This window comes from Nerophis ophidion, linkage group LG09, assembly GCF_033978795.1.
Source record: "Nerophis ophidion isolate RoL-2023_Sa linkage group LG09, RoL_Noph_v1.0, whole genome shotgun sequence".
Lineage (NCBI taxonomy): Eukaryota > Metazoa > Chordata > Actinopteri > Syngnathiformes > Syngnathidae > Nerophis > Nerophis ophidion.
Window position 1 is genome coordinate 63,815,126 of NC_084619.1, and position 19,496 is coordinate 63,834,621.

Below are 19,496 nucleotides of genomic sequence, written 5' to 3' on the forward strand. Positions count from 1 at the left end.
ATGCATTTATAAGTTATTAAACCATCACTCCATGCTTGATGGTGCACCTCAAGTTTAGTCGTGCGCCATTTGCGTTCCAGCTTTCTGCATAATAATTTCTGAGCTCTAGTTTCTTCTGTAAACCACGGGGTGCGCTTTTTTGGAGCCTTTTTTAACTTTAGCGGTGCTATGTTATCAATGGTTTCGCGCAGGGCGTCGTTAAAGTTGTTAGTGAGGTTATCAATAGAGCCCACATATTTTGGGAATGGTGCCATTACCGAGGGCAGTAGGTCAGCAAGAGTTGTCGTTGTGGCCGTATTAATGTTGCGGCTGCTATAGCAGTTATTATTATTATTAGTTTGACGAACATGCGTCTGAACCTCGAATTTTATAAGGTAATGATCGGACAATACTTTAGTATACGGGAGTATCGTAACTTTGGAAACGGTGATACCCCTGACAAGCACTAGGTCTATCGTATTACCGTTGCGATGCGTGGGTTCATTTATTATTTGTGTGAGACCACAGCTATCAATTATAGTCTGGAGCGCTACGCACGGTGGGTCCGATGGGGTATTCATATGGATATTAAAGTCCCCCATAATGATTATATTATCGGCGTGTGTCACTAGATCAGCAACGAACTCTGAGAATTCATTGATAAAGTCCGAACAGGGCCTTGGGGGGCAGTAGATAACAGCCAGGTGTAGAGGCAGCGGTGTGACAGACCTCATAGTAAGCACCTCAAACGATTTATATTTATATTTTATATTTATATATACATAATGTGTTGTCTTAATTATAACACTTATATAAGAGTTTAAAGTCATTTTGATGGTAGACTATCATAGCTATTATAGACACTAACATCACGCGTTGTCTTCATTTCAACACTTACATAAGAGTTTTAAAGGCATTTTGATAGTAGGCTAATACAACTAATATAGACACTTACATCCTGTGTTGTCTTCATTATATAAGACTTTTAAAGTCATTTTGATCGTAGGCTAATATAGCTAATATAAATACTTACATCATGTGTTGACTTCATTATAACACTTATATAAGACTTTTAACGTCATTTTGATAGTAGGCTAATATAGCTAATATAGACACTTACTTCATGTGTTGCCATCATTATGACAATTTAATAATCTAAAGGCATTTTGATAGTAGGCTAATACAGCTAATATAGACACTTACATCATGTGTTGTCTTCATTATATAAGACTTTTAAACTCATTTTGATAGTAGGCTAAAATAGCTAATATAAATACTTACATCATGTGTTGTCTTCATTATAACACTCTTATAAGATTTTTTAAATCATTTTGATTGTAGGCTACTATAGTTAATGTAGACACTTACGTCATGTGTTGCCTTCATTATCAGACTTATATACGGTTTTTCCCTTTTTGCGGGTCTAGACAGATTAGTTTTTTTGTATTTTTGGTCTCCTAGTACATGGAAACCTTTAGTACATCAGGCCACTAATTGTATGGTTTGCACATGCTGTTTAGCACTCGTTATTTGGATCTTAGAACACCAAGCCCTCAATAATTGCGCACGAACCGTCTTGAGAAGTAGCTGTAAAAGAGCCGGATGATGCCTGTGTGAAAGGTGCTGGCAGCTCTAATGGGACTACTATATTTTGCAGGGTATAAAAAAATGATATGTTCATTATAGAAGAACTCACCCCTCTCTCTGTGCTTCACCTTTCTCCAGCTCCTGAATAACTCCGAGGAGGACCTTGATGGTCTCCTGGCTGGAGTTGATGAGATTCTCCATAGCCTGCAGCTTCTCTTTGATATCCTTGTCTCCGGGTTGAGGTGTCACCCGCCGGCCGCTCCTCCCCACCGGCGACCCCGGAGGTAAGCCCTCTCCCGTCCCAGGCGTTTGCTGGAGTTTGGAGGAGGCCGAGGCGTGCCTGGTCCGGCACTGCCCTCGGGACTGCGAGGAACACGAAGCGCTGTGGGGAAGCGTCTGGGACTGCTTTCTTTTACAAGCCTTCGAAGGGCTTCCTAAAGACTCCACTCGGGTCAAAGAGTTCCATGCCACCGGACCCCCGCCCTTTGCAAACTCAGAGTTGGCCAGCAGACGCTTGCCGGAAGCTTGGTCTGTGTCGTCTCGCGGTAATCCTTTGTGTTTGGTCCTTGTCCCGCAGTCCTGGTGCTCCGCGGGGTTGTTCAGATGGGACGGGAGATGAGAATCCGGACAGGAGGTTCCGTCCACGCAGTTGGCGTCGCAAATCAAATCCTCCGTATCGCTGCTGTCGTCCGTCTGGTGGAGCAAAACCTTGGTCTGTCCCGTAACGGAGGATAACCCGATGGGTTGTCCGTCCTCTCCCAGCGCTTTTATATCGCTCAAAAAGCCGTTGTTTTGTCCTCTGTAGTCCTCCACTAACGCGGCGTGCTTGAACGTGTGTCCCTTCTTCCTCTCAAAGGGAAAAGTCTTGTATCGCTTGGTCAGATCGGGTGAGGTCTGCACGCCGGTGCTCCGGGTCACGTTTGGGATGGAGCGCCTGGCGGGCATGGTCATGTATTGTCTGTGGGTCACTTTGCAGGAAATGGACCGGGAGTGTTTCCCACCGAGCTCCTTCTGCGCCTCGCAGATATCCCGAAAATGCACCTGCAAGGCCTTGTTCTTCTTCTTCACCTGCGGCCCGGAGTGCTCGTCGAATTTCTGTGCGAGGTCCGTGTCCGAATCGGATTCATCGGTGTCTGACACCACGATGCTTTTGGCCTCGTCTTTACTCACCATAGTTCCTGAAAAGAAGGAAAACAAAAACATGAGTGTGTTTCTGGGTTATAATACAAGAGACAAATGACAGAACGTGATCTCTGGAAATAGTTCAGCAAAATCCAAAACATTCCACGTCCCAAGAGCTTGCTTAAGGTGCCGAGGATAGGACCGCCGAGTGCCCTGCCTTTGGCTGCCGCCCAGCTCACAAAGCACCCGACCTCTATGGCCCCTCCCATGAGTGGTGAACCCACTGAAGGGGGGACCCACGTTGGCATGGGGTCAGGACATACGGTACTGGTGGCTTCATTTGGCCAGGATCTTCAGCTCTCACTGGATCGGTTCGCAGCAGAGTGTGAGGCGACTGGGATGAGAATCAGCACATCCAAGTCCGAGTCCATGGTTCTCGCCCGGAAAAGGGTGGAGTGCCATCTCCGGGTTAGGGAGGAGACCCTGCCCCAAGTGGAGGAGTTCAAGTACCTCGGAGTCTTGCTCACGAGTGAGGGAAGAGTGGATCGTGAGGTCGACAGGCGGGTCGGTGCGGCGTCTTCAGTCTATGCGGACGCTGTATCGATCCGTTGTGGTGAAGAAGGAGCTGAGCCGGTCGATCTACGTTCCCATCCTCACCCATGGTCATGAGCTTTGGGCCAAAATGAGTTTCCTCCACTGTGTGGCGGGGCTCTCCCTTAGAGAGAGGGTGAGAAGCTCTGTCATCCGGGAGGAGCTCAAAGTAAAGCCGCTGCTCCTCCACATGGAGAGGAGCCAGATGAGGTGGTTCTGGCTTCTGGTCAGGGTGCCACGTCCGACCGGTAGGAGGCCATGGGGAAGACCCAGGACACGTTGGGAAGACTTTGTCTCCCGGCTGGCCTGGGAACGCCTCGGGATCCCCCGGGAGGAGCTGGACGATGTGGCTGGGGAAAGGAAGTCTGGGCTTATTGTACTGTAGCTTCATGTTGTGTTGTGACTTTATGTGGTTGTGTTGTGACTTTTTGTGGTTGTGTTGTGACTTTACGTGGTTGTGTTGGGGGTCAAATTTTTTTGTGGCTTTAAGTTGCTGTATTGTGGCATGACATTAGTGTGTTGTGACTTTATGTGGTTGTGTTGTGACTTTATGTGGTTGTGCTGTGACATTATGAGGTTGTGTTGTGACTTCTTATGGTTGTGTTGTGACTTTATGTGGTTGTGTTGTGACTTTATGTGGTTGTGTTGTAGCCTAATGGGGTTGTGTCGTAGCCTTATGTGGTTGTGTTGTGACTTATGTTGTTTGGGTTGTAACTTTATGTGGTTGTATTGTGACTTTATGAGGTTGTGTTGTGACTTTATGAGGTTGTGTTTTGACTTCTTATGGTTGTGTTGTGACTTTATGTGGTTGTGTTGTGCCTTATGTGGTTGTGTTGTAGCCTAATGGGGTTGTGTCGTAGCCTTATGTGGTTGTGTTGTGACTTATGTTGTTTGGGTTGTAACTTTATGTGGTTGTGTTGTGACTTTATGAGGTTGTGTTGTGACTTCATGAGGTTGTGTTGTGACTTCTTATGATTGTGTTGTGACTTCATGTGGTTGTGTTGTGACTTTATGTTGTTGTGTTGTAGCCTAATGGGGTTGTGTCGTAGCCTTATGTGGTTGTGTTGTGACTTATGTTGTTTGGGTTGTAACTTTATGTGGTTGTGTTGTGACCTTATGAGGTTGTGTTGTGACTTTATGAGGTTGTGTTGTGACTTCTTATGGTTGTGTTGTGACTTTATGAGGTTGTGTTGTGACTTTATGTGGTTGTGTTGTAGCCTAATGGGGTTGTGTCGTAGCCTTATGTGGTTGTGTTGTGACTTATGTTGTGACTTATGTTGTTTGGGTTGTAACTTTATGTGGTTGTGTTGCGACTTTATGATGTTGTGTTGTGACTTTATGAGGTTGTGTTGTGACTTCTTATGGTTGTGTTGTGACTTCATGTGGTTGTGTTGTGACTTTATGTGGTTGTGTTGTAACCTAATGGGGTTGTGTCGTAGCCTTATGTGGTTGTGTTGTGACTTATGTTGTTTGGGTTGTAACTTTATGTGGTTGTGTTGCGACTTTATGAAGTTGTGTTGTGACTTTATGAGGTTGTGTTGTGACTTCTTATGGTTGTGTTGTGACTTTATGTGGTTGTGTTGTAGCCTAATGGGGTTGTGTCGTAGCCTTATGTGGTTGTGTTGTGACTTATGTTGTTTGGGTTGTAACTTTATGTGGTTGTGTTGTGACTTTATGAGGTTGTGTTGTAACTTTATGTGGTTGTGTTGTGACTTAATGAGGTTGTGTTGTGACTTTATGAGGTTTTGTTGTGACTTCTTATGGTTGTGTTGTGACTTTATGTGGTTGTATTGTGACTTTATGTGGTTGTGTTGTAGTCTAATGAGGTTGTGTTGTAGCCTTATGTGGTTGTGTTGTGACTTTATGTTGTTTGGGTTGTGACTTTATGTGGTTGTGTTGTGACTTTATGAGGTTGTGTTGTGAATTTACGAGGTTGTGTTGTGACTTTTTATGGTTGTGTTGTGACTTTATGTGGTTGTGTTGTAGCCTAATGTGGTTGTGTTGTATCTGTATGTGGTTTTGTTGTGGCCCTATGTGGTTGTGTTGTGACTTCTTGTGGTTGTGTTGTGACTATGTGGTTTTGTCGTGGCCTTATGTGGTTGTGTTGTGACTTTATGAGGTTGTGTTGTGACCATGTGGTTGTGTTGTGACTTTATGTGGTTGTGTTGTGACTTTATCTGGTTGTGTTGTGACTTTATGTTGTTGTGTTGTGACTTTATGTTGTTGCGTTGTGACTTTATGTGATTGTGTTGTGACTTTATTTGGTTGTGTTGTGGCCTTATGTGGTTGTGTTGTGACTTTATTTGGTTGTGTTGTGGCTTTATGTGGTTGTGTTGTGACTTTATGAGGTTGTGTTGTGACTTTATGTGGTTGTGTTGTGACTTTATGTGGTTGTGTTGTGACTTTATGTGGTTGTGTTGTGACTTTATGTGGTTGTGTTGTTACTTTATTTGGTTGTGTTGTGACTTTATGTGGTTAAGTTGTGACTTTATTTGGTTGTATTGTGACTTTATGTGGTTGTGTTGTAGCCTAATGTGGTTGTGTTGTGACTTTATGTGGTTGTGTTGTGGCCTTTTGAGGTTGTGTTGTGACTTTATGATGTTGTTTTGTGACTTTATGAGGTTGTGTTGTGGCCTTATGTGGTTGTGTTGTGACTTTATGAGCTTGTGTTGTGACTTTATGTGGTTTTGTCGTGGCCTTATGTGGTTGTATTGTGGCTTTATGAGGTTGTGTTGTGACTTTATGATGTTGTGTTGTGACTTTATGAGGTTGTGTTGTGGCCTTATGTGGTTGTATTTGGGCTTTATGTGGTTGTATTTTGGCTTTATGAGGTTGTGTTGTGACTTTATGATGTGTTGTGACTTTATGTGGTTGTGTTGTGACTTTATGATGTTGTGTTGTGGCCTTATGAGGTTGTGTTGTGACTTTATGATGTTGTGTTGTGACTTCTTGTGGTTGTGTTGTGACTATGTGGTTTTGTCGTGGCCTTATTTGGTTGTGTTGTGACTTTATTTGGTTGTGTTGTGACTTTATTTGGTTGTGTTGTGACTTTATGTGGTTGTGTTGGGACTTTATGAGCTTGTGTTGTGACTTTATGTGGTTTTGTCGTGGCCTTATTTGGTTGTGTTGTGGCCTTATGTGGTTGTATTTTGGCTTTATGAGGTTGTGTTGTGACTTTATGATGTTGTGTTGTGACTTTATGTGGTTGTGTCGTGGCTTTATGAGGTTGTGTTGTTACTTTATGTGGTTGTGTTGTGACTTTATGTGGTTTTGTTGTGACTTTATGAGGTTGTGTTGTGGCTTTATGAGGTTGTGTTGTTACTTTTTGAGGTTGTGTTGTGACTTTGTGTGGTTGTGTTGTGACTCTATGTGGTTGTGTTGTGACTTTTTGTGTTTGTGTTGTGAATTTATGTGGTTTTGTCGTGGCCTTATGTGGTTGTATTGTGGCTTTATGAGGTTGTGTTGTTACTTTTTGAGGTTGTGTTGTGACTTTATGTGGTTGTGTTGTGACTTTATGTGTTTGTGTTGTGAATTTATGTGGTTTTTTCGTGGCCTTATGTGGTTGTATTGTGGCTTTATGAGGTTGTGTTGTTACTTTTTGAGGTTGTGTTGTGACTTTATGTGGTTGTGTTGTAGCCTATTGTGGTTGTGTTGTGTCTTTATGTGGTTGTGTTGTGACTTTATGTGGTTGTGTTGTGACTTTATGTGTTTGTGTTGTGAATTTATGTGGTTTTGTCGTGGCCTTATGTGGTTGTATTGTGGCTTTATGAGGTTGTGTTGTTACTTTTTGAGGTTGTGTTGTGACTTTATGTGGTTGTGTTGTAGCCTATTGTGGTTGTGTTGTGTCTTTATGTGGTTGTGTTGTGACTTTATGTGGTTGTGTTGTGACTTTATGTTTTTGTGTTGTGACTTTATGTGGTTGTGTCGTGGCCTTATGTGGTTGTGTTGTGGCTTTATGAGGTTCTGTTGTGACTCTATGTGGTTTTGTTGTGACTTTATGAGGTTGTGTTGTGGCTTTATGAAGTTGTGTCGTTACTTTTTGAGGTTGTGTTGTGACTTTATGTGGTTGTGTTGTGGCTTTATGAGGTTGTGCTGTTACTTTTTGAGGTTGTGTTTTGACTTAATGAGTTTGTGTTGTGACTTTATGAGTTTGTGTTGTGACTTTGTGTGGTTGTGTTGTGGTGTAGAGCTGTTGTGCTGTGGCTTCATGTCATGTTGTGGCGTTTGCAATCCGGTTGTGGCCAAAGTTGTTGTGTTGTGACTTGACGTGGTTGTGTGTGTGTTTATTGTGATCCGGGCCACCACGTGTGGGCAATGTGTATTTCCTCCATTTGAAGGCCGATCCAGTTAAGGACTTACGGGCAGCGCACTAAGAGGACCATCAATAATACATCAGCTAAAATGGCGAGGTTGATACAAGCAGACTGGAAGGACGTCAACACGCATTAAAAGCAAACGCAAGTGAAAGTGCTTCGCGGCAATTAGTGGTGAACGCCAAAAATAACACAATTTATATAACACTCTCTCACCCGCACTTGCCTGTGCGGTCAACCAACACAACCCTGCAGGATATGCAGTGTATGTTACTTTATGACCTTTAATCAAATTTTATTACATGTGGGTTGCATAAGCTGAGGAGTAAACAACTAAAATGGACACGTTGGGAATATTGTGTCTCCCGGTTGGCTTGGGAACGCCTCGGGATCCCCCGGGAGGAGCTGGACCAAGTGGCCGGGGAGAGGGAAGGCTGGGTTTCACTGCTTAGGCTGCTGCCCCCGTTGCTACCTTCCTTTATGTGGACATTGTTGATTCTTCATGTCATGTACGGATGTACTTTGTGGACGCCGTAAGTTTTTGCTGTCGTCCAGCATTCTGTTTCTGTTTACTTTGCAGCCGTTACTTCCTGGTGTCGAACTTGAGATCCACAAAAAAATTTCAACATCCCACCCGTCCCCAAATCAACGCCTTCACCACTGCTTAATTCCTCTGGGGTTGTGGATGGCTGAGTAGTGCTTTATAGTAGCAGCCGGCCTCCAGGGCCCCAAAGCCCCCTAACCCCCTCTGTTGTAAGTTGGTGTGATTACATGTACCATGTTTATTTGTGCCATGCATGTGAGTTTTTTTCCCCGGACTCAGTCTGGACCCCTCCTGAGGGTCCAACCTTAGATTGATATTTTTTTTTACTCTTCCCCCTTTCCCAACGTCACCTTTTTCTCGCCTTTTTTAAGGAGCGCCATAAGTGGCTGATCCGTTGGCGGTCCCGTCTTGTCCCCCCTGTAACGTATGTCTGCTCTTAGTGGGACTGTGCCGAAAATGTAATTTCAGTTCTTACGTGTCTTGTACATGTTAAAGAATGGACAAAATAAAGCTGCTGTCTGTCTGTTTTGCATAGCCATTGCCTTTTCCTTTCCCTTTCCTTTCATTTTTTGGTTTAAGCATCAAATACCTTTTTTTACCTGAACCCTGCCTCCCGCTGTGTCCTGCATATTGGGATCACAACAAACCAACACTCTCCGACTTTTACTAAGCGATTAACTACCCGCTGCCACCTACTGACGTGGAGTATTACGTGGTCATTGGCAGTAATGTATGCCCGGGTCCATAGGCGCCGATCCTGTGGGTACTCGGCGTTGTCGGGGCCCGACAATGATGACAACTTTCAATCTTTAATAGAATTTAAAAAATTATCAATTTTGTTGGATCGGTTCGCAGCCGAGTGTAAAGCGACCAGGATGGGAATCAGCACTTCCAAGTCTGAAGTCCATGGTGTTCGCCCGGAAAAGGGTGGAGTGCCATCTCCGGGTCAGGGAAGAGATCTTACCCCAGGTGAAGTAGTTCAAGTACCTCGGAGTCTTGTTCACGAGTGAGGGAAGAGTGGATGGTGAGATTGACAGTGCGGCGTCTTCAGTAATGTGGACGTTGTATCGATCCGTTGTGGTGAAGAAGGAGCTGAGCCGGAAGGCAAAGCTCTCAATTTACCGGTCGATCTACGTTCCCATCCTCACCTATGGTCATGATCTTTGGGTTATTAGGTGTCTGGTTTTTGCAGATGAAGTGGTCCTGACGGCTTCATCTGGCCGGGATCTTCCGCTCTCACTGGATCGGTTCGCAGCCGAATGTAAAGCGACCGGGATGGGAATCAGCACCTCAAAGTCCGAAGTCCATGGTGTTCACCCGGAAAAGGGTGGAGTGCCATCTCCGGGTCAGGGAAGAGATCTTACCCCAGGTGAAGTAGTTCAAGTACCTCGGAGTCTTGTTCGCGAGTGAGGGAAGAGTGGATGGTGAGATCGACAGTGCGGCGTCTTCAGTAATGTGGACGTTGTATCGATCCGTTGTGGTGAAGAAGGAGCTGAGCCGGAAGGCAAAGCTCTCAATTTACCGGTCAATCTACGTTCCCATCCTCACCTATGGTCATGAGCTTTGGGTTATTAGGTCTCTGCTTTTTGCAGATGATGTGGTCCTGATGGCTTCATTCGGCCAGGATCTCCCGCTCTCACTGGATCGGTTCGCAGCAGAATGTGAAGCGACTGGGATGGGAATCAGCACCTCCAAGTCCGAGTCCATGGTTTCTCGCCCGGAAAAGGGTGGAGTGACATCTCCGTCTTGTTCACGAGTGAGGGAAGAGTGGATCGTGAGATCGACAACGCGGATCGGTGCGGCGTCTTAAGTAATGTGGGCACTGTATCGATCCATTGTGGTGAAGAAGGAGCTGAGCCGGAAGGCAAAGTTCTCCATTTACCGGTCGATCTACGTTCATGAGCTTTGGGTTTGACCGAAAGGACAAGATCACGGGTACAAGCTGCCGAAATGAGTTTCCTCCCCCGGGTGGCCGGTCTCTCCCTTAGAAATAGGGTGAGAAGCTCTGTCATCCGGGGGGAGATCAAACTAAAACCTCTGTTCCTCCACACGGAGAGAAGCCAGATGAGGTGGTTCGGGCATCTGGTCAGGATGTCACCTGAATGCCTCCCTAGGGAGGAGTTTCGGGCAAGTCCGACCGGTATGAGCCCACGGGGAAGACCCAGGACACGTTGGGGAGACTATGTCTCCCGGCTGGCCTGGGAACGCCTCGGGATCCACCGGGAGGAGCTGGACCAAGTGGCCGGGGAGAGGGTAGTCTGGGTTTCCCTGCTTAGGCTACTGCCCCCGTGACCTGACCTCAGATAAGCGGAAAAAAATGGATGGATGGACGGATGTTTATGAATTTGATTTCTCTACACGTCGCCTGTCAGACCCAAAACATTCTGCTTCGATGCCACATGGGACGATTAAACTCCACCGGCAAAAAAAAAAAAAAAAAAGAAGAAATGTCAATCTTACACCACTTAAGGGGGTAATTACTTTGGCGCGACGCACCAAAGTGTCTCATGTAATCATATAAAAAAAAAGAAAAAAGTCCTGTAAAGCAGCCAAGTGGCGATCATACAAAAGAAATTGGGAAGAAATCTCCCGACAGGCTTTAAAGGCCTACTGAAATGAGATGTTCTTATTCAAACGGGGATAGCAGGTCCATTCTATGTGTCATACTTGATCATTTGGCGATATTGCCATATTTTTGCTGAAAGGATTTAGTAGAGAACATCGACGATAAAGTTCGCCACTTTTGGCCGCTAATAAAAAAGCCTTGCCTGTACCGGAAGTAGCAGACGATGTGCGCGTGACGTCACGGGTTGTGGAGCTCCTCACATTTGAACATTGTTTACAATCATGGCCACCAGCAGCTAGAGTGATTCGGACCAAGAAATCAACGATTTCCCCATAAATTTGAGCGAGGATGGAAGATTCGTGGATGAGGAAAGTGAGAGTGAAGGACTAGAAAAAAAAAAAAGGACTAGGCCAGTGGGAGCGATTCAGATGTTATTAGACACATTTACTAGGATAATACCGGAAAATCCCTTATCTGCCTATATTGTAACTATTGTTACACAATAACACTTTGTAAATAATTAATTATTAATTAATTTATTAATTTGTTAAATTAATAATGGAAACGTCAAAGAAGAAAGATGTAAGTGGGAAGCGGTGTATTGTGGGTGCCTTTAGCAACACAATTACAGCCGGTGTTTCCTTGTTTACATTCCCGAAAGCTGACGGTGAAGCTTTACCATGGAACAGAGCGGTCAAGCGAACAAGGTTCCCTACCACATGTCAACCGGCAGGTTTCGGTGAGAAAATGGTGGCAATAAGTCGGCTCTTACCGTAGACGTGAGCGGAGAATTTGCGTCGTTCTTCCTGCAGCTGTGGACTCTCTTGCCTCCTCCCACCGGCCGCCCCCGATCATCGGATGCTTAAACCGTGGAGGAGGGGGAAAAAAAATCTCATCCCGGCTGCCTTGCCTTGTCGAGAAACGTGGCTTCCCACGGAGACACTGGCGGTCACCTTTGGCCACACCCCTCCAACTTTCAGGTACTACCATATAATCTCACTAAAACACTAGTTACACAATAAGCAGATAAAAGTCGTTCTGCAGGAAGAACGGCGCAAACTCTCCGCTCATGTCTACGGTAAGAGCCGACTTATTGCCACCATTTTCTCACCGGTAGGGAACCTTGTTCGCTTGACCGCTCTGTTCCAGAGTAAAGCTTCACCGTCAGCTTTCGGAAATGTAAACAATGAAACACCGGCTGTGTTTGTGTTGCTAAAGGCGGCCGCAATACACCGCTTCCCACTTACATCTTTCTTCTTTGACGTCTCCATTATTCATTGAACAAATTGCAAAAGATTCAGCAACACAGATGTCTTTCACCACCTCCTTCCTTCCCGGAGCGAGCCAGAACTCCACTAATGATCCGAGGTCTTCCCCTGATTTGGCCCTGGGCTATCCAGAAGGATTATGAATGATGCATTGGCTCTAAAATTGCAAAAAAATAATCCTCTGAAAATCTCCTTAAGTAGACCACGTTGTCTGGGCCCAGCGTTTTTTTTTTTGGGCTCTCTCAAATACCGAACCGGGAGGGTAAAAAAAAAAAAAAAAACAAGCACACAACTCTCTGTGTTGGGTGAACTCTTTAACGGGGATGGCGGAGGGAAGGGGGTGGTGGTGGGTTGGGATGCAGCTCTGCAACTTTGCTGACTCATGACTTTAGCATAGAGAGCAAGAAAGAGGCGGCTTCTCTTGCATCTTCTGGATATATACATAGGACGACACACCCCGATTGTTCAAGGGATGGCTCTTCCTACAGCGAAATGTCCTCCTTTGGTGTACCCAACCCCACACCCCCACACCCCCACACCCCCACCCTGCCAGTGGTTCCTGTGCAGTCAACTCGTTTTGCATGCAGCCAGTGTTTTCTTGCATACATTTCCACACTGTGACATTGCACCAGCGACGCCTTCGCCAGTGCACCGGGAAAAGGACAAGCTGCAGCGTGCCCAGACCACGCCGGAGCAGGTTTCCACCAGACCGATATACGCGTGTCGTTTTATTAATGTTTTCTGTAGGAAGACAAACATGACACAAACCTTCCTAATTGTCAGAAATCCCACTGTTTGTATTAAACTCGCTTCACTAGCGCCATTTAGTCTTACTAATTTCAGCTGTCCTTGAACTCACCGTAGTTTGTGTACATGTACGTCTTTTGCTGACGCTGCCACAGAAAGACATGTTTCATGCCACTCCTTTTTTTCCTCATTTTGTCCACCAAACGTTTTATGCTGAACTTTGCTGATGTTACTGATTTTTGTGGAGTGCTAATAATCGATGCAAACATGTTATTTCGGCTAGTTGTATGTACATAATGCATCATTGAAAAAATAACAATTTTACTTTTAATAATGTAATACAAAACCTCATAATAATGTCTGATTGAAAGTTAAAAACGTTATGACGGACCGCCTTGAAAAAAAAAATGGAATGGAATTTTAAATGTTTTTACGGAATGAGACACCTAGAATGTACATGAAAATAAAGAATGTGGGATTTACAATATTAACTATGAACGATAAAACACTAAATATTGGCAACATCCATCCAGCCATCCATTTTCTACCGCTTATTCCCTTTGGGGTCGCGGGAGGCGCTGGTGTCTATCTCAGCTACAATCAAGCAGAAGGCGGCGTACACCCTGGACAGGTCGCCACCTCATCACAGGATGATATATATATAAACATATATACATATATATATATATATATATATATATATATATATATATATATATATATATATATGTATATATATATATATATATATATATATATATGTATATATATATATATATATATATATATATATATCCCTTGATATATATATATATATATATATATATATATATATATATATATATATATCCATCCATCTATTTTCTACTGCTTATTCCCTTTGGGTAGTGGGGGGTGCTGGTGCCTATCTCAGCTACAATCGTTCGGAATGCGGGGTACACCCTGGACAAGTCGCCACCTCATCACAGGATGATATATATATAAACATATATATATATATATATATATATATATATATATATATATCCATCCATCCATTTTCTACTGCTTATTCCCTTTGGGTAGTGGGGGGTGCTGGTGCCTATCTCAGCTACAATCGTTCGGAATGCGGGGTACACCCTGGACAAGTCGCCACCTCATCACAGGATGATATATATTTATATCAATCAATCAATCAATGTTTACTTATATAGCCCTAAATCACTAGTGTCTCAAAGGGCTGCACAAACCACCACGACATCCTCGGTAGGCCCACATAAGGGCAAGGAAAACTCACACCCAGTGGGACATCGGTGACAATAATGACCCAGTGGGACGTCGGTGACAATGATGACTATGAGAACCTTGGAGAGGAGGAAAGCAATGGATGTCGAGCGGGTCTAACATGATACTGTGAAAGTTCAATCCACAATGGATCCAACACAATATATATATATATATATATATATATATATATATATATATATATATATATACTTATATATGTATATGAAATACTTGACTTGGTGAATTCTAGCTGTAAATATACTCCTCCCCTCTTAACCACGCCCACAACCACGCCCAGACCCCAACCACGCCCCCACCCTCCGAAATCGGAGGTCTCTATGTTGACTTGTGTGGAGTGCTTATAATCGATGCTAACATACTATTTAGGCTAGTTGGAGTTGTTGCAGTGTTCTCCACAGTGGACATGTTCATCTCAGTCCGAAATATGTAGTTTCTCTGAAAAATTAACTAAAAAAATTTACTTTTAATAATGTAATCTAAAACTCAGAATAATGTCTGATTGAATGCTAAAAACGCTATGACAGACCGTCTTAAAAAAAAATTACATTGAATTTTAATGAGACTTTCAGAATGTGCATGAAAATAAAGAAAGTGGGATTTACAATATTAACTATGGACAAATAAAACACTGAATATTGACAACCTATGAACGTGAACTACAACTTTCTCCGACGCTGCCACCGAAAATCTGTTATATGCCGCTCCTTTTTTTCCTCCTTTTGTCCAACAAACGTTTTATGCTGTGCGTGAATGGACAAAGGTGAACGTTGTTGATGTTATTGACTTCCTTGGCGCACTAATAATCGAAGCTAACATGCTATTTAGGCAAGTTGTATGTACATATTGCATCATTATGCCAACTTTTAGTTTCGGACAAGCAGTGTCCTCTACAGTGGACTTGTTTATATCAGTTTGGAATATGTAGTTTCTCTGAAAAACTAACAATTTCACTTTTAATGAAACAAGACCTCATAATAATGTCCGATTGAATGCTAAAAACATTATCACAGACCGCCTTACAAAAAAACGTAATGGAATTTGAAATGTTTTTTCTGAATGAGACACCCAGAATGTACATGAAAATAAAGAATGTGGGATTTTCAATATTAAGTATGACGATAAAACACTAAATATTGACAACATATGACGTGTTTTATGCCACTCCTTTTCCCCCTCATTTTGTCCACCAAACGTTTTATGCTGTGCGTGAATGCACAAAGGTAAACTTTTTTGATGTTATTGACTTTTGTGGAGTGCTAATAGTCGATGCTAACATGCTATTTAGGCTAGTTGGAGTTGTTGCGGTGTCCTCTACGGTGGACATGTTTATACCCGTCTGGAATATATAGTTTCTCTGAAAAACTAACTAACAATTTTACTTTTAATAAAACAAAACCTCATAACAATGTCTGATTAAATGCTAAAAACGTTATGACAGACCGCCTTAAAAAAAAAACGGAATTGTATTTTAAATGTTTTTATTAACTGAGACACCTAGAATGTACATGAAAATAAAGAAATGTGGTATTTACAATATTAACTATGAACGATAAAACACTGAATATCGACAACATATGAACGTAAAGTACAACTTTTTTCCGATTCTGCCACAGACAATATTTTTTTTCCTGCTACTTCTTTGTCTCATTTTGTCCACTAAAAAAATGTATGCTGTGCTTGAATGCACAAAGATGAACTTTGTTGATTCTGCCGACTGGGGTGCTAATAATCGATGCTATCTAGGCTAGCTGTACGCACATATTGCATCATTATGCCTTGTTTGTAAGTACATTTTGAGTTCATTTAATTTCCTTTACTTATGTCCTTTGTGTATTTTAATCGATATTATTGATATTATCTGTACGTCATATTGGCTGCATTTCGGACAGTTGCTTGTGCGCCATGTTGTTCCAGACCACAGCAAATTATTGTAATAGAGCCATTAAAAGAAGATACTTGTCATTTCCTTTACTTTGAGACACACATGTATACCTTTGGCCATTCTAAGACAGTCATTTCAAGAGTTATCCCACCCTCTGAGACACTTACTTAATGTGTTGCCTTCATTATAACACTTACATAAGACTTTTAAAGTCATTAGAGAGTAGGCTAAAATAGACACTTACATCATGTGTTGCCTTCATTATAACAGTTATATAAAACGTTTAAAGTAATTTTGATAGTAGGCTAATTTAGGCACATCTTGTGTTGCCTTCATTATAACACTTATATACGACTTTTAAAGTAATTTTGATAGTAGGCTAATATAAACACTTATATCATGTGTTGCCTTCATAATAATACTTATTTAAGAATTTTAAAGTCAATTTGATAGTAGGGTAATATAAACACTTACATCATGTGTTGCCTTTATTATAACACTTATATAAGACTTTTAAAGTCATTTTGATAGTAGGCTAATATAGACACTTATATTATGTGTTGCCTTCATAATAACACTTATATAAGAATTTTAAAGTCAATTTGATAGTAGGGTAATACAAACACATCTTGTGTTGCCTTCATTATAACACTTATATAAGACTTTTAGAGTCATTTTGATAGTAGGCTAATGTAGACACTTACATCATGTGTTGCCTTCATTGTAACACTTATGTATGACTTTTAAAGTTATTTTGATTGTAAGTTGATATAGACACTTATATCTTGTGTTGCCTTCATTATAACACTTATATAAGACTTTTAGAGTCATTGTGATAGTAGGCTAATATAGACACTTACATCATGTGTTGCCTTCATTATAACACCTATATAAGACTTTTAAAGTCATTTTGATAGTAGGCTAATATAGATACGTATACCTTGTGTTGCCTTCATTATAACACTTATATAAGACTTTTAGAGTCATTGTGATAGTAGGCTAATATAGACACTTACATCATGTGTTACCTTCATTATAACACTTATATAAAACTTTTAAAGTCATTTTGATAGTGGGCTAATGTAGACACTTATATCATGTGTTGCCTTCATTATAACACTTATATAAGACTTTTAGAGTCATTTTGATAGTAGGCTAATGTAGACACTTACATCATGTGTTGCCTTCATTATAACAGGTATGTACGACTTTTAAAATCATTCTGATAGTAAGCTAATATAGACACTTACAGCTTGTGTTGCCTTCATTATAACACTTATATAAGACTTTTATAGTCATTTTGATAGTAGGCTAATATAGACAATTATATATTGTGTTGCCTTCATTATAACACCTATATAAGACTTTTAAAGTCATTTTGATAGTAGGCTAATATAAACACTTATACCATGTGTTGCCTTCTTTATAACACTTGTGTAAAACTTTTAAAGTCATTTTGATAGTAGGCTAATTTAGATACGTATACCTTGTGTTGCCTTCATTAGGATTTTTTTTTTTACTTTTGCTGCTCCAGACTGATTTGTTTCTTGTATTTTTGGTCCAACATGGCTTTTTCAACATGTTGGGTTGCCGACCCCTATACTAGACCTGTTCCAGGTACTGGTACCTATTCAACGGACTGTGAAAGTTTGCTACATCCCATTGCCTTGGGTGATTTAGTGCCAGTGAGAAAATATCCTTTTGGGGAGGCGGGGAGGTGGGGGAGGAAAAAACCAAGGTCAGGTAGGGTGAGCCAGAGGAGAACGTTCTGTGGACGAAGTGCACTCTCTTAATTCCGTGGATGTCCTTAAAAAAAAAATCCCGACTGTACGTTCCCGGCCCGCGCCGTGCATCACCCTGATGAATCCGTCGAGCCACGCGGGGCTGGGCTTTGAGCACGCGCGCCAACCTGATGATGGAGTGTGATGCGTATCTGGATTTATGTAACAAGTGTACGAGAAAACGCTGAGCTCGGCAAGTGCGTTTGGCACCTTAAAAAGGCCCAACCTCCCCCGCCCAACCCCTTGTCTGTGTCTCCCATCATTTCAGGTAAGAAGATGACAGAGCGGATAGGAGGCACAAAATAGTGCAGATTTCTATGTATTGACGCGGTACCCTTGAGCTGCCCATAATCAGTCACGCGAGAGTCCCTTGAGGATCACCTCACTCATTAATACGCGTCGCTAATGAACGCTCATCAATATTCCTGACCTCCCACAGGTGCGGCGTTCTTGATTACGGAATTAAATGGCGCATGTCATCGGAAAACGCGCAATCGGAGCTGGGTAGAGAAACCCCCCCTTCCGTCCGTGCACATGCACGATATTTCATAAGTTCTTCCAACTCGGGGAGGATGCACAACTCTTACCTCGAGACACTGACCAGAGGTGCAAAGGACAAGGGAGCGCCGGCCCCCCGTGTGCCGGGTGTCCATCCGTGCGGTCGCCGGGCGCCGGGGTTGTGTCCGGCCGAGAGAGAGGCAGCCGGCGCACTGACAGCTGGAGCAGTTGTGGCACATCCGGTCAAATATTTTCCACGACGTGGGCGCGCCAGGCGGGAAGACATTGCCCTACTCGGTAGCTTCTACGCTCTTGCCTCCGCGCGGCGACGCCAACAGTCACTCGACATCGTGCCTCGCACTCGCGGCGGAGATCTCCATCTCGCGGCGCCGAGGCGGCTGCTGCAATCCCTGTGCGTTCATGATTGAGTGCGGGGTGTGTGTGTGTGTGTGTGTGTAAGCCGGGAAAGGCAGGGAGAGGGGCGGGCTGGTGGGTGTGTGCACGAGGATGGAGGGCTGGATGATGAGGGGAGGCTGAGGGGTGAGGGGAGGGGGGGGGGTAGGACCAAAGCTGCTGGGGAGAGTCCAGTCGGCGGTCCGCATCAACCCCCCCCCCCCTCCCTTTAACTTGTCCTCCCCAGGCCGGCTGTTTTGACACCGAGCTGTTATGTAATCCACAAAAAAAAAAGCTTCAGAAGACAGCGGTGAGAGGAAGAAAGGGGGGATACGTAGGGGTAGGGGGGGGGGGGGGGGAGAGAAAGTGATAATGCATTGTGCTTTTAATTGGATGTCTCGCGCTCACCCACTTGCAACCCGCCACCCTACCCGTCCTCGTCCGACACATTGTTTATGAGAGGTGTGGAGGGGGGGGTGACGGCACACAGAGTTGGGGGGGCTTGGGTGTTAGAAAAAGCGCACAGAGTTGGGGGGGGGCTTGGGCGTTAGAAAAAGATCCGGCACAGCAGCAGTCTTAATGAGACTCGGAGACGAGTGGGAGAATTAAATAATGTGAGAAAGTAATAGGGACAGTGAGTTCGGGAGAGATGGAGAGAGAGAGAGAGATGTACTTGTGCTCTCATGGTAGCTGGGAGATATTGATTCTGCAGACACCTTTATATCTATTAGGAGCCTCTAAATTCATTCCCTGGCTCCGTGTCCTACTGGTGGATGCAACCCTGTCAGGAGATCCAGTGAATATATACACGTTGAGCACCTTATAAATGCGTGACGTGCATCTGAACATTTTTAAACGGGCACATTTATTGACTTTGAGTTGACCTTTCAAAGAAGTTTGAACAGCAGTGGGTATGTTACTCAAGAGCCTGTTTATGA

At 43.3% G+C, this 19,496-nt stretch overlaps 1 protein-coding gene across 1 annotated transcript in view; it reads right to left on the reverse strand.

The window, feature by feature from the left end:
• The window catches only part of LOC133558854 (inhibitory synaptic factor 2A-like), a 73,350-nt gene extending 54,899 nt beyond the window's left edge, over positions 1-18,451 (reverse strand). Inside the window, exons 1-2 of the mRNA XM_061909979.1 lie at positions 18,255-18,451; positions 1,676-2,744 (exon numbers count right to left, since the gene is read on the reverse strand). Coding sequence (XP_061765963.1) covers positions 1,676-2,739 — 1,064 coding nt within the window. The 5' untranslated portion in view covers positions 2,740-2,744; positions 18,255-18,451. The remainder of the gene's footprint in view (positions 1-1,675; positions 2,745-18,254) is intronic.
• Between the last annotated feature and the right edge of the window lie 1,045 nt (positions 18,452-19,496).